This window comes from Armigeres subalbatus, chromosome 3, assembly GCF_024139115.2.
Source record: "Armigeres subalbatus isolate Guangzhou_Male chromosome 3, GZ_Asu_2, whole genome shotgun sequence".
NCBI lineage: Eukaryota > Metazoa > Arthropoda > Insecta > Diptera > Culicidae > Armigeres > Armigeres subalbatus.
Window position 1 is genome coordinate 375380663 of NC_085141.1, and position 14969 is coordinate 375395631.

Below are 14969 nucleotides of genomic sequence, written 5' to 3' on the forward strand. Positions count from 1 at the left end.
GATTCGTGTAGAATCCGTTCCGGATTCGTGTAGAATCCGTTCCGGATTCGTGTAGAATCCGTTCCGGATTCGTGTAGAATCCGTTCCGGATTCGTGTAGAATCCGTTCCGGATTCGTGTAGAATCCGTTCCGGATTCGTGTAGAATCCGTTCCGGATTCGTGTAGAATCCGTTCCGGATTCGTGTAGAATCCGTTCCGGATTCGTGTAGAATCCGTTCCGGATTCGTGTAGAATCCGTTCCGGATTCGTGTAGAATCCGTTCCGGATTCGTGTAGAATCCGTTCCGGATTCGTGTAGAATCCGTTCCGGATTCGTGTAGAATCCGTTCCGGATTCGTGTAGAATCCGTTCCGGATTCGTGCAGACTCCGTTCCGGATTCGTGTAGAATCCGTTCCGGATTCGTGTAGAATCCGTTCCGGATTCGTGTAGAATCCGTTCCGGATTCGTGTAGAATCCGTTCCGGATTCGTGTAGAATCCGTTCCGGATTCGTGTAGAATCCGTTCCGGATTCGTGTAGAATCCGTTCCGGATTCGTGTAGAATCCGTTCCGGATTCGTGTAGAATCCGTTCCGGATTCGTGTAGAATCCGTTCCGGATTCGTGTAGAATCCGTTCCGGATTCGTGTAGAATCCGTTCCGGATTCGTGTAGAATCCGTTCCGGATTCGTGTAGAATCCGTTCCGGATTCGTGTAGAATCCGTTCCGGATTCGTGTAGAATCCGTTCCGGATTCGTGTAGAATCCGTTCCGGATTCGTGTAGAGTCCGTTCCGGATTCGTGTAGAATCCGTTCCGGACTCGTGTAGAATCCGTTCCGGATTCGTGTAGAATCCGTTCCGGATTCGTGTAGAATCCGTTCCGGATTCGTATAGAATCCGTTCCGGATTCATGTAGAATCCGTTCCGGATTCATGTAGAATCCGTTCCGGATTCATGTAGAATCCGTTCCGGATTCGTGTAGAATCCGTTCCGGATTCGTGTAGAATCCGTTCCGGATTCATGTAGAATCCGTTCTGGATTCGTGTAGAATCCGTTCCGGATTCATGTAGAATCCGTTCCGGATTCATGTAGAATCCGTTCCGGATTCATGTAGAATCCGTTCCGGATTCGTGTAGAAACCTTCTCGGACTCGTACAGAATCCTTCCCTAATCGTGTCGATTCCCTTTAGTAATCGCGTTGATTTTTTCCAGAATCTCATCAGGATTTATATTCCTTCTGGGTTTGTGTCGATGTTTGTTTTGTATCCCTTCTGTATTCGAATTGTATTTTCTTTTTTTAAATGCTAAAAAAAAACAAAATTTGTACAAACTCCTTTTATTTGATTACGAATCAAACTACGCAAACGCTAAACCAAGAAGTCAACTGGTTGTCGCATAACTTAAATATTCCCCAAACCAAACATAATAAAAGCAACTTGAGCTAAAAATAGACAAACATCATTCAATTAACGGTCGTAACTTTGCTATGCCCAAATTCTCCATTTACCATTCTTATTTGTGTTCACACCCACCATCGTCATCACACAACCGTCCATTAACATCTCTCAATTTTGCGCGTGGCTGGAACCGGTACCCAATTTAGTCGCAATTTGCCATCCGACCGCGATGGAAGTAAATCTGTTACTCGTGGTCACAATATTGGCCGTGTTTGCATATTTGTACCATCTGATAACGAAAAACAATGATTATTTTCACGACAAACCGATACCATCGTTACGGGCCTGGCCGCTGCTGGGGACAACCGCCCCTCTTCTGTTGAAGCAGGTCACGTTCGGTGATTTTGTTATGTACGTGTACAACAAATTTCCCGGCGTAAAGTAAGTAACCTTAGGATCAATCGTTGAGCTAAAACTTCAATCAATCAAAGTTGATCGTTCGACAGGGTCCTCGGAATGTTCGATACGGTTACGCCGTTTTTTGTGATCCGTGATCCGGAGCTGATCAAGCAGATCGCCGTTAAGGACTTCGATCACTTCATGGATCATCAGCCCTTCTTCGGAGAACCTGACGACTCGGAAGACCATCCCCACGCTCTGTTCAAGCGCATTCTCTTTGCGTTGAATGGTCAACGATGGAGGAACATGCGGGCCACGCTGAGTCCAGCTTTTACCGGACGGAAGATGCGACTGATGTTCAAACTGATGGTTGACTGTAGCGAGCGGATGCTGAAGCACTATGAAGCGAAGATGAGCAACACGAGTCGAATGGAGGTCGAGATTAAAGATATGCTAAGTCGGTACGGGATTAACGTTATCGCATCGTGTGCGTACGGGATAGGGCTTCCATTCCCGGAAACGATTTCCCGGGAAATCATATTTCCCGGGATTCCCGATTCCCGGGATTTATGTATCAGTTTCCCGAATTTCCCGGGAAATGAACATACTAAAATATTTTGTAATAATTGTCTTATTTTTTAAATTTGATGATATCGGATTTTGGGGTATCAATTACATTTTTTTACAAGCATCATCTTACTATTTATTTCACTTTTGAAGTTTAAGAATTTAAGTTATAACTGAAAATGCCACAGAATCATACGGTGTATTCCAACACGTGTTGAAGAGAGGCGAGGCAAAGAACCAGTTTGTATCTATCGTTCGTTTATTTAGTGCGTTCAAACGTCGGTAACTGTTGTGAAGTCGAATTAAAATTGAGTGTCTGCTGTGAAACAGCAGAGCTACCAATGTTCGCAGATATTCAGGCAATAGCAGTGACCGCTTTGGCAAGTTTGTCCTATTATTGTCAAAAATCTTTATGATCTTTTATCCTTTTTGATTCAATTCCTGAACAAACTCATATTCTGAAGACTCGTTTGTATTTTGAGATATTTCTGAAACATTTCATTTCATTTTTAGGTGCTGTTCGGTATTACAAGGATAGTTTGACTGAAAAAAACGTTATAGTCAGGATCATTAAAGTACGACAATCAAGCACTCGCCTGTAGGCTCTTTTTTAATTTCGAATGGAAGAATTCTCATTTCAAATATTTCATTCATCTGCTTTAAATACAAAATGTGTTCAAGTGGACGTACATGAATAAAAATGGTTTATCCTTCAAAGTTGACCTGAAGATTCTATACACAAAAAAAAAATCGTCGAGTATAAGAATAGTTCAAGTTAGGAATATTTTGGCGATAATAGAAGAGAATCTCTCGAAGCCGTCGTTGTCCAAAAACTGGAAAAAAAAATGCGGATACAACCTGAAAAAGTTTTAAAAAAAATATAGAAAAGTAGCATATAGCGGAGCTTATCAGGACACTGTAGATCTTACACTCGATCCAGAGCCTTACATGTCTAATGTATATTTTCAAAATCATATTTTACTACAAAATTGAAACTTCGATTTTGAATTAGCTTCGAGTTTTTTTTATTTCCCGGGATCCCGGGAAATCCCGGGAATTTCTTGTTTCATTTCCCGTTTCCCGGGAAGTTGATTCCCGGGAAAAATGGAAGCCCTAGTACGGGATCGATGTGGATTGCTTCAAGGATGACGCTCATGAGTTTATGTACCACGGAAAGAGAATGATGCAAATGGGGAGTCCGCTCGTAATCGCGAAGATGCTGTTCATGAAAATGTTCCCTAAAATCTCGAAGGACTGGGGAATAGATGTGTTGAATCGGGAACAGGCGGAGTACTTCACCAAGCTGATCAAAGACACTGTCCGCGCAAGAGAAAGTCAGGGGATTGTACGTAACGATATGGTCGACATGTTGTTGGAAGCTCGTAAGGGTACGCTAAGATACGAGGAGGAAGAACGAGAAGACGAGCAGGAAGGGTTCGCCACAGTTCAGGAATCTGAAGTGGGGAAGGCGCAGATAACTTGGTCCATCTCAGAAACGGAAATGATCGCACAGTGTCTAATATTCTTCATCGCTGGATTCGAGTCTGTATCAACGACATCCATGTTTCTTATTTACGAGTTGATCCTACATCCGGACATTCAGCAGCGATTGTACGAAGAAGTTCAACAGACTTACAAACAACTGGACGGAAAATTGCTAACCTACGATGCTCTCCAGGGAATGAAGTACATGGATATGGTCGTTTCGGAAACATTGCGCATGTGGCCATTGGCGGCCATTGCGGATCGACAGTGCATACGAGACTACAACCTGGACGACGGTGAAGGTCTCAAGTTTACCATCGATAAAGGCACTTGCGTGTGGATCCCGATCCACGGCATTCACCACGATCCGCAGTACCATCCGAATCCGGGCGAGTTTGATCCAGAGCGATTCAGCGATGCGAACAAAGCCAACATCAAGGTGGGGACGTATCTTCCGTTCGGTATTGGTCCGAGGAACTGCATCGGGTCGCGGTTTGCGCTGATGGAACTTAAGGCAGTTATGTACCACATGCTGCGCAGATTTTCGTTCCATCGAAGCGAGAAGACGCAAATTCCGCTGAAACTACGCAAGGGCATGAACAACGTTGGAACGGAAGAGGGGATACATGTGGAGCTGCGGCTACGGGATTCGTGAAAGGTGGAAGCTGACTGTTAATCGCCTCAATTTATTTTAATTTTATAATTTTAGATAATAAACTATCTGACTTCAATAAAAAAAAACCCTTTGTAAATTGTGAATAAAATAAAAAATCCCTCTGCAAAATTGGAAATTTTGCACACAGAAATAATAAATTTACAATAAAGTAACCAAAGTAGAAACGATTATTTAATATAAAGTTTTCCTAAAAAAATGCAAAATTCCCATAGACTCGATTTTTTCTAAATTCCAAGTGATAGTAGTGGAGTGGTGGCCCCCAAAACAAATTTTTAGAAAAAAAATTTCGTTCAAATCCTTTTATATTGAAAAATATAAGCTTACATAACAAAAAATCCTCTCCGTGGCTGTGAGCTAGTAAATATATCTCCGTGAAAGACGTGATGGTCTCGAGTGGTTAGGACACTATGTTGTGGTCGTAATAATCCAGGTTTGAATCTTGGCCATAGCATTGTCCAAACGTGAATTATAGTCTCGGAGAGGAGTCATTTTTTATGTATGCTTACGTATCGAGAATTTCGATTTGAAGGTAAATGAATCTTGTATTATTCAAGCTTGAATTGTTCTATCTATTACAAATAAGACCAAGGTACTTGAGTTATCTAATTTTACTATTTTTGCATAATCTTCATATTTCATCAGATTAACAGAACTATTGCAATTAGATTTACCCTGTAAAAGATTTTTTCGTAGAAATCTTCTTCTATATACATAAAAATGAATTTCTGTCTGTCTGAACCTTATAGACTCGGAAACTACGGAACCGATCGGTTTGAAAATTTGTATACAAAGGTTTTTGGGGCCGGGGAAGGTTCTTAAGATGGTTTGAGACCCCTCCCCGCTTTGGAAAGGGGGGCTCCCATATAAATGAAATTGAAATTTCCGCATAACTCGAGAACTAATCAGAGAATAAATCAATTTTAGGCGAAACGATGTTCGTCGGGTCTGCTAGTTTAGAATAAAAATTCCGTGGAAGTTCAGTAAACGTGAAAATTCGGAATAATTTCCCGTGGAAATTTAGAATAATTTAGGAGAATTTCCTTGAAAATTCGAACGTATTTCCCTTTGAAATTCAAACAAACTTTCCATAGAAATTCGAATGAGTTTTCTATGAAAAAAAAAATTATCGTTTAAAAATTCGAAAGAATTTTCTTTGGAAATTTGAAAGAATTTCAGCAAAAATCCGTAAATAATGGGAGAATTTTTGAGGAGATTCTGCAGAATTGTACATACAAATTCGAAAGAATTTTCCGTGAGCTTGGAAGATTTTTCCGTGGAAATATGAAGAAATGCTTATGGGAACAGTTTTCCGTGGAAATTTGAAACAATTTCCCATGGAAATTTGGATTAATTTTTGGATTTAATTTTCCGTAGTAATTTGTAAAAATTTCCAGTAGAAAATGGGAAGATATTACTGTTGAAATTTTGAGGAGTTGCATATGGAAATTCTTTGGCTCAACGATAGTGTGAAATTGCTCAATTATCTTCAACTGCCCGAATTTCCGATAACCAGTCGAGATCCTACTACATCATTTTTCTTGCGGGCGTCCCACCAACGAAGAACGTTCTAACACGCAGAATCGTGATCCATCTGATCCACAATTACACCATTCTTCTTGGGGGCGTGATCCATCCAATCATCAACTACGACATTCTTCTTGCGAGCGTTCAACCAACGCAAAGAAGGAAACTCTTATGCGCGGGCGTCCCTGGTATATTCTTTTTGTTTCATGTAAAACACTGATCACAACGGGTTTGGGTCATTTGGCATAATTTTGAACTGCAACAAAAAAGTGGGTCATTTGGCATAACGGACATGGACACCTGGATCCCTGGTTGGCTACAGCGTCGATACACCTATGCCTGGCGTATGGTAGAGCTCCGTAATCGTCGGTCTTGGGCGATGTTCCTCCAGTTTCCAAGAACGTTTAGGGCCCCAGGTCCGATTCCACTGCGTGCAGCCAGCGTGTTCGTGACCTTCCACGAAGTCGCCGGTTTCTATTCTTTAGCACCAAGTGACCAGCCCAATGAAGCCTGCCATATTTTATACGATTCACATTATTTTCTTCTTTGATTTCTTCTTGATACAGCTCATGATTCATGCGTCTGCGCCACACACCATTTTCTAGTTTCGCTCCGAGTATTGTACGCAGCACTTTTCACTCAAAAAGCTCGAAAGCTCTCCAGTTCGCCTTTTTAAACGTTCATGCTTCATAAAGGGCCACTGACTGACTCTTGAAAGGAGGCTTCCGAGCCTCTTGAAAGGAGGCTTCCGAGCCTCTTGAAAGGAGGCTTCCGAGCCTCTTGACAGGAGGCTTCCGAGCCTCTTGACAGGAGGCTTCCGAGCCTCTTGACAGGAGGCTTCCGAGCCTCTTGACAGGAGGCTTCCGAACCTCTTGATAGGAGGCTTCCGAGCCTCTTGACAGGAGGCTTCCGAGCCTCTTGAAAGGAGGCTTGAGCCTCTTGAAAGGAGGCTTCTGAGCCTCTTGAAAGGAGGCTTGAGGCCTCTTGAAGGAGGCTTCCGAGGCCTCTTGAAAGGAGGCCTTGAGGCCTCTTGAAAGGAGGCTTGAGCCTCTTGAAAGGAGGCCTGAGCCTCTTGAAAGGAGGCTCTGAGCCTCTTGAAAGGAGGCTTGAGTCTCTTGAAAGGAGGCCTGAGCCTCTTGAAAGGAGGCTCTGAGCTCTTGAAAGAGGCTTCTGAGCCTCTTGAAAGGAGGCTCTGAGCCTCTTGAAAGGAGGCTTCTGAGCCTCTTGAAGGAGGCTTGAGCCTCTTGAAAGGAGGCTTCTGAGCCTCTTGAAAGGAGGCTCTGAGCCTCTTGAAAGGAGGCTCTGGAGCTCTTGAAAGGAGGCTTCCGAGCCTCTTGACAGGAGGCTTCTGAGGCCCTCTTGACAGGAGGCCTGAGCCTCTTGAAAGGAGGCTTGAGCCTCTTGAAAGGAGGCTTCTGAGGCCTCTTGAAAGGAGGCTTCTGAGGCCTCTTGAAAGGAGGCTGGAGGCCCTCTTGAAAGGAGGCTCTGAGCCTCTTGAAAGGAGGCTTCTGAGGCCTCTTGAAAGGAGGCTTGAGCCTCTTGAAAGGAGGCTTGAGCCTCTTGAAAGGAGGCTTGAGGCCTCTTGAAGGAGGCTTGAGGCCTCTTGGAAAGGAGGCTTCCAGGCCTCTTGAAGGAGGCTTCTGAGCCTCTTGAAAGGAGGCTTCCGAGCCTCTTGAAAGGAGGCTTCTGAGCCTCTTGAAAGGAGGCTTGAGCCTCTTGAAAGGAGGCTTGAGCCTCTTGAAAGGAGGCTCTGAGCCTCTTGAAAGGAGGCTTCTGAGCCTCTTGAAAGGAGGCTTCTGAGCCTCTTGAAAGGAGGCTCTGAGCCTCTTGAAAGGAGGCTTCCAGGCCTCTTGAAAGGAGGCTTGAGGCCTCTTGAAAGGAGGCTTCTGAGCCTCTTGAAAGGAGGCTCTGAGCCTCTTGAAAGGAGGCTTCTGAGCCTCTTGAAAGGAGGCTTCCGGAGCTCTTGAAAGGAGGCCTGAGCCTCTTGAAAGGAGGCTTCTGAGCCTCTTGAAAGGAGGCTTCCTGAGCCTCTTGAAAGGAGGCTCCGAGCCTCTTGAAAGGAGGCTTCTGAGCCTCTTGAAAGGAGGCTTCCTGAGCCTCTTGAAAGGAGGCTCTGAGCCTCTTGAAAGGAGGCTTCCGGGCCTCTTGAAGGAGGCTTTGAGCCTCTTGAAAGGAGGCTCTGAGCCTCTTGACAGGAGGCTTCTGAGCCTCTTGACAGGAGGCTCTGAGCCTCTTGAAAGGAGGCTCTGAGGCCTCTTGAAAGGAGGCTTCCTGAGGCCTCTTGAAAGGAGGCCTGAGCCTCTTGAAAGGAGGCTCTGAGGCCTCTTGAAAGGAGGCTGAGCCTCTTGAAAGGAGGCTTGAGCCTCTTGAAAGGAGGCTTGAGGCCTCTTGAAAGGAGGCCTGAGCCTCTTGAAAGGAGGCCTGAGCCTCTTGAAAGGAGGCTGCGAGCCTCTTGAAAGGAGGCCTGAGCCTCTTGAAAGGAGGCCTGAGCCTCTTGAAAGGAGGCTTCTGAGCCTCTTGAAAGGAGGCTGGGCCTCTTGAAAGGAGGCTTCTGAGCCTCTTGAAAGGAAGCCTGAGCCTCTTGAAGGAGGCTTCCAGGCCTCTTGAAGGAGGCTTCTGAGCCTCTTGAAGGAGGCTTGAGGCCTCTTGAAGGAGGCCGAGGCCTCTTGAAAGGAGGCTTCTGAGGCCTCTTGAAAGGAGGCTTCTGAGCCTCTTGAAAGGAGGCTTCTGAGGCCTCTTGAAAGGAGGCTTGAGGCCTCTTGAAAGGAGGCTGGGCCTCTTGAAAGGAGGCTTCCAGGCCTCTTGAAGGAAGCTTCTGAGGCCTCTTGAAGGAGGCTTCTGAGGCCTCTTGAAGGAGGCTTGAGCCTCTTGAAGGAGGCTGAGCCTCTTGAAAGGAGGCTTCCGAGCCTCTTGAAGGAGGCTTCCAGCCTCTTGAAAGGAGGCTCTGAGCCTCTTGAAGGAGGCTTCCGGGCCTCTTGAAAGGAGGCCTGGGCCTCTTGAAGGAGGCTTCCAGGCCTCTTGAAAGGAGGCTTCCGAGCCTCTTGAAGGGAGGCTTCTGAGCCTCTTGAAAGGAGGCTTCTGGAGCCTCTTGAAGGAGGCTTCCAGGCCTCTTGAAGGAGGCCTGGAGCCTCTTGAAAGGAGGCTTCTGAGCCTCTTGAAAGGAGGCTCAGGCCTCTTGAAGGAGGGTTCTGAGGCCTCTTGAAAGGAGGCTTCTGAGCCTCTTGAAAGGAGGCTTGAGGCTCTTGAAAGGAGGGTTCTGAGGCTCTTGAAAGGAGGCTTCTGAGGCCTCTTGAAAGGAGGCTTCCTGAGCCTCTTGAAAGGAGGCTTGAGCCTCTTGAAGGAGGCTTCTGAGCCTCTTGAAAGGAGGCTTCTGAGCCTCTTGAAGGAGGCTTCCGAGCCTCTTGAAAGGAGGCTTCTGAGGCCTCTTGAAAGGAGGCCTGAGGCCTCTTGAAAGGAGGCTTCCGAGCCTCTTGAAAGGAGGCTTCCTGAGCCTCTTGAAAGGAGGCTTCTGAGCCTCTTGAAAGGAGGCCTGAGGCCTCTTGAAAGGAGGCTCTGAGCCTCTTGAAAGGAGGCTTCTGAGCCTCTTGAAGGAGGCTTCTGAGGCCTCTTGAAGGAGGCCTGAGCCTCTTGAAGGAGGCTTCCGGAGCCTCTTGAAAGGAGGCTTGAGCCTCTTGAAAGGAGGCTTCTGAGCCTCTTGAAAGGAGGCTTCTGAGCCTCTTGAAGGAGGCTTCTGAGCCTCTTGAAGGAGGCTCTGAGCCTCTTGAAGGAGGCTTCTGAGCCTCTTGAAAGGAGGCTCTGAGCCTCTTGAAGGAGGCTTCCGAGGCCTCTTGAAGGGAGGCTTCTGAGCCTCTCTTGAAAGGAGGCTGAGCCTCTTGAAAGGAGGCTTCTGAGGCCTCTTGAAAGGAGGCTTCTGAGCCTCTTGAAAGGAGGCCTGAGCCTCTTGAAGGAGGCCTGAGCCTCTTGAAGGAGGCTTCCTGAGCCTCTTGAAAGGAGGCCTGAGCCTCTTGAAAGGAGGCTTCTGGAGCCTCTTGAAAGGAGGCTCTGAGCCTCTTGAAGGAGGCTTCTGAGCCTCTTGAAGGAGGCTTCCTGAGCCTCTTGAAGGAGGCTTCTGAGCCTCTTGAAAGGAGGCTTCTGAGCCTCTTGAAAGGAGGCTGAGCCTCTTGAAAGGAGGCTTCTGAGCCTCTTGAAAGGAGGCCTGAGCCTCTTGAAAGGAGGCTCTGAGCCTCTTGAAAGGAGGCCTGAGCCTCTTGAAAGGAGGCTTCCGAGCCTCTTGAAAGGAGGCTTCCGAGCCTCTTGAAAGGAGGCTTGCGAGCCTCCTGACAAGAGGCTTCCGAGCCGCTTGACAGGAGGTTTCCGAGCCTTTTGAATGGAGGCTTCCGAGCCTCTTGAAAGGAGGCTTCCGAGGCTCTTGAAGGGAGGCTTCCGAACCTCTTGAAAGGAAGCTTCCGAGCCTCTTGAAAGGAGCCTTCCGAGGCTCTTGAAAGGAGGCTTCCGAGGCTCTTGAAAGGAGGCTTCCGAGCCTCTTGAAAGGAGGTTTCCAAGCCTCTAGAAAGGAGGCTTCTAATCCACTAGAAAGGCTCACTTTTGCTTTTGAAAAAGGAATAATTCCATCCACCATTCATTGCTTTAATCCGGGAAAACTACTTTCAAAGATGGAATCTCATTTCCCATTTCCCTAATCCGGGCAAGCGCCTACTTTTTAAGAAGTGATCACATCCACCATTGCCGTAATCCGAGCAAGGGCCCTATTTTAATGAAAGGAGCACATCCACCATTGCCTTAATCCGGGTGAGCACCAACTTTTAAAGAAAAAATCACATCCACCATCGCCTTATGCCTAGCATACACATCCACAATTATAATCCGGGTAAGCGCTTACTTTTAAATAAGTGATCACATCCACCATTGTCTTAATCCGGGCGACCGCCTACTTTAAAAGAAGGAGTCATATCCACCATCGCCTTATGCTGGGCAAACGCCTTTTTTTAAAGAAAAGATTACATCAACCATTGCCTTAATCCGAACAAACGCTGACGTTTAAAAAATAGATTGCATCCACCGTTTCCTTAATCCGGGCATGCGCTTATGTTTAAAGAAGGGATCATATCCACCATTGACTTAATTCGAACAAGCACCCACTTTTAAAAAAGGGATCACATCCACCATTGCCTTAATCAGGGCAAACGAATCCCGATGGATGCTTTATTTCCAATGGAGGGATAACATTTATTATTGCTTCATACTCGGCTAATGCATGCTTTCTTCAAAATGATTGTGTCTTTAATATTATTATCAAGCTGAATTATATTTACCATTCCGGGTTAGTTTCATCACCACTCAGTCTAGTAACTATGAATGTATGAACACAAAAAAAATATATGCCCTAAGTCCAGTTATGCCAAATGACCCTCACTTTTGTCGCTGTTCTCAATTATGCCAAATGACCGTTATGCCCCATGACTTTATGCCAAATGACCGGCTCTTGATCATAAAAATGCATCGTAGATCCCCTACACTTATGCTCTAGCCCAGTTAGTGAATGGTTGCTGTATTCAAACGTATCGTCATCGGTATTTACACCGACAGTCTGGAGGTCAGATAACAAAATCGTTCAAAAAGGTCTCTTATAATTTAGTTTTCTTGCCCTCAGATACATTCAATCTGTGTTACTACAAACATTCTCATTAGTTAGAACAGTGACCCATTCTCACCCCCATTTAACCCATTGTTACTCCCGACGACGGTAATTTGATATGATTTTATTAGTTCCTGTGCTAAAACTAATAGAAAAAATAAAGAATTTGAATTAAGATATATAGGTGTTCAAAAAAATTAATACGGCACAGTAGTTGTTGCTTTTTTTTTGCATTTTCAGCGACAATTATTACACTCGAATATTAATGTGAAAATTAACGGATTTCTCAACAGCAAAGCTATCAACATTTACTTTAATACTTACTTAATTGAGAACGCAGTCTCCTATATAATTAGAATAATCGATGATGCACATGAGAACTTCTCGTATTAATTTGATCAATACAAATTAGTTATATCAGAAATCTTTCTAGGTTGTATTATTTCGTTATAGTCGTGTCCGTCATGCAATTACAAATACTTTCATTTACATTGGGTTTGATCTTACTTTTATTTGGCATTTTGCATTTTTCTAACCTCACTTAATTGAATAGGTTAGAAGCTCTGAAAAAGTAATAGAATCGACTAATAATTTTATCTTTTCTCTAGAGTGGTTAGTTATGTCAACCTGGATTTTTCCTGATTATATTAATTTTCAGCTTCTATTTCCAATACACTGGTATATATTATAACAATAATTACTTTGGTATCAACTTCAGAACTATTCCATTGGCGGCCCCTAAGGTAACGTATCCCTTCTCCAGCGGCGGTGGCACCTCTGTTTTCTCTGTCCTCTCCAGCCTGAAATTCAGCAGCAAATAGTAAACGATACACTTCAGCTCCATCATCGCGAATCGCATTCCGATGCAAGCTCTGGGTCCAATCCCGAACGGCAGATAGGTGCCCGGCTGGATGTCCTCTTTGCGCTGCTCGCTGAATCGTTCCGGGTCGAACTTGTCCGGTTTGGGGTAGTACTTCGGATCGCGATGGATTCCGTAGATTGGGATCCACACCCCGGTTCCCTTCACCAAGTGGCAACGCGATCCCTCGCCACCGTCCAGTGTGTAGTCCTGAACGCACAGTCGGTCGACGGCTGGAGCCGATGGCCACATACGCAGCGCTTCCGATATGACCATATTTAGGTATTTCATATTGTGAAGGGCTTCGTACGTAATCGATTGTTTGTTTAGCAGTCGATGAGTATCTTGAATTTCAGAAGAGAGCTTTTCCTGGATCTCTGGGTTCAACGCTAGTTCGTATGCCAAGAAAGTCAGGGAGGTTGACACCGTATCGAAGCCAGCAAGGAAAAAGAACAAACACTGTCCAATCAGTTCACTATCGGTCATGGTGGTTCCGACTAATGATCGATTATCTTCAGAGGATTTCTGTTGATGATTATCCTCTTGCTGATTCTTCAACATCCCTTTCTGGCTTTGTACCAAAAGGTGGACCATATCCGGACGGATGATTCCTTTGGTCTCTCTCGTTTTAATCGTCTCCCTGATCAAACCGGAAAAGTAATCGCTATGCTCCTGAGCAATCAAGTCTATGCCGAACCAATTCATCAACCACGGAGCAAAATGGTATCCGAATATTTTGAGTTGTGTTTTGAAATCGTTAAAAACAACCATCTCTTTGCCCCGGCGATAAAACTCGTTGTCGCGATCACTGAACGAATCCACTTTGATTCCGAACGCACAGGTCGCGATCACGTCATTCGAGAAGCGCGCAAATACGTCCTTCACGTCCCACTCCTTCGCTCCCTGATCGCGGTAGTAAGCCACCAACGATTCACTGCACTCGACGATCAGCTCGAACATTAGCTTCATTTTCGACACGGTAAAGGCTGGACTCAGCACAGCGCGCATCGTTTTCCACTTTTGGCCAGTTAGGGCGAACAGCGACTTACAGGCGATCAGATTCGGGTGATCGCCATGGTCAGAGCCAAAAATTGGCCGACGGTCCGTGAAGTGCTCGAAATCTCGGACGGCGATCTGTTTGATCAGTTCGGGATCGCGCACGACGTACAACGGTAGGATGGTGTTCATCACGCCAAACACCCTGAAATGGAACGAAACTCGAGCTTAATGACAGTATGGAATGGAATTCTCCAAGTGTTGGTCTTTTCGTGTGAATAAAAATGACAATTAGATCATTTTGGTATTTGAATGAATGAAATCATTCATCTGGAATAGATTTTCGACGATAAAAACCTATTTTTTAATGGCACATACAGTGAGAAAAACTTACTTTGCGTCTGGAAAGCTGTCGTAGATGGTTTTAACATAATCAGTGAAAGAGCAACGCGACAACATCAGCGATTTGGTTCCACCGAAAAATAATGGGCCCGGAAGCGATGGAATCGGTTTGTCGAGGAAGTGATCATTTTTGCGATAGAAACCAATAAAGTAGCAGTAACAGAATGACTAGCAGCGACAGCACCGCGAGAACGTACGTGGTCTCCATGTCCGCGGGCTATGGCGGTGCGTGATAGACTGAATCGGTCAGCGTCTAGCCGGCACCGCACAGGCGTATTTCGAAAAGTTTGAGAATTAACAGCAGACTGAATTAAGTTGCGTGGGCGGTGGGGTGGTTCTCTTTAACACATATTTTCTAATTCATAAAATTTGAAGTTTATTTCGTTTTCGTTTGTTTGGTGATTCAATAATTTGAATATTCTGATAGCAATACGTTGGTGTTACAATACTCGGAATTGTGACTTCTTAGTATTACCGGTTAAGAGGATCATGAAAAAAATATCAAGAAATTCTAATTTCTATTCAATAAAACACCAATTTTATGGCAAATTAAATGGCAATTTATTTGTTTCGAAGATAATTGCTTGCTTACTTTTGGTTAATACGCAAAATAGTTAAAAACAACAATAATTGTGCACAATCTATTATTTAAGTCATTGAAAGTCTCGTGCATAATTGACTTTAAGTTCGGCAAATTTCTCTAAACTGAGCTCTGGTGGTGGATGCTTTTTCAGCCCATGAAAGATTGGTGCATTATTCACTATGATTCTTTTGTAAAAGCCGTTAGGTAAGCAATTATAATGTGCTGCTTCAAATAAAAATCGTAAGCTGTATTTTGTCAACGAGTGCTCCAATATTGTCCAAAAAGAATTGGTTAACCGAGTCGCTAAACTAATGAAAATTTGGTATTTAATGTGAATGCTAATATAGTGTGATTGTTCCCCGTTCATCTAATGTGTGAAAATAGTGAAAGTACCTCGGGGCAAGTGGGACCTAGAAAAACGCAGCAAAATTGTCAACGCATACTTAAAAAAAAAAGGTTATTTGAGAACAT

The 14969-nt window shown here is 44.8% G+C and overlaps 3 protein-coding genes across 7 annotated transcripts in view; 2 read left to right on the forward strand and 1 right to left on the reverse strand.

Moving 5' to 3' along the window:
* The window catches only part of LOC134226558 (sodium-dependent transporter bedraggled-like), an 822794-nt gene that overhangs the window by 190888 nt on the left and 616937 nt on the right, over positions 1-14969 (forward strand). The window lies entirely within an intron of this gene.
* Positions 1602-4642, forward strand: LOC134223678 (probable cytochrome P450 9f2). The gene is made up of 4 exons (XM_062702861.1): positions 1602-1813; positions 1879-2262; position 2652; positions 3456-4642. The coding sequence occupies exons 1-4, from the start codon at positions 1602-1604 to the stop codon at positions 4476-4478; spliced, it is 1620 nt and encodes a 539-aa protein (XP_062558845.1). The 3' UTR covers positions 4479-4642.
* On the reverse strand, positions 12150-14139 carry LOC134223679 (cytochrome P450 9e2-like). Its single transcript, XM_062702862.1, has 2 exons — positions 13908-14139; positions 12150-13718 (listed from the first exon to the last, which is right to left on the reverse strand). The coding sequence occupies exons 1-2, from the start codon at positions 13970-13972 to the stop codon at positions 12356-12358; spliced, it is 1428 nt and encodes a 475-aa protein (XP_062558846.1). The 5' UTR covers positions 13973-14139; the 3' UTR covers positions 12150-12355.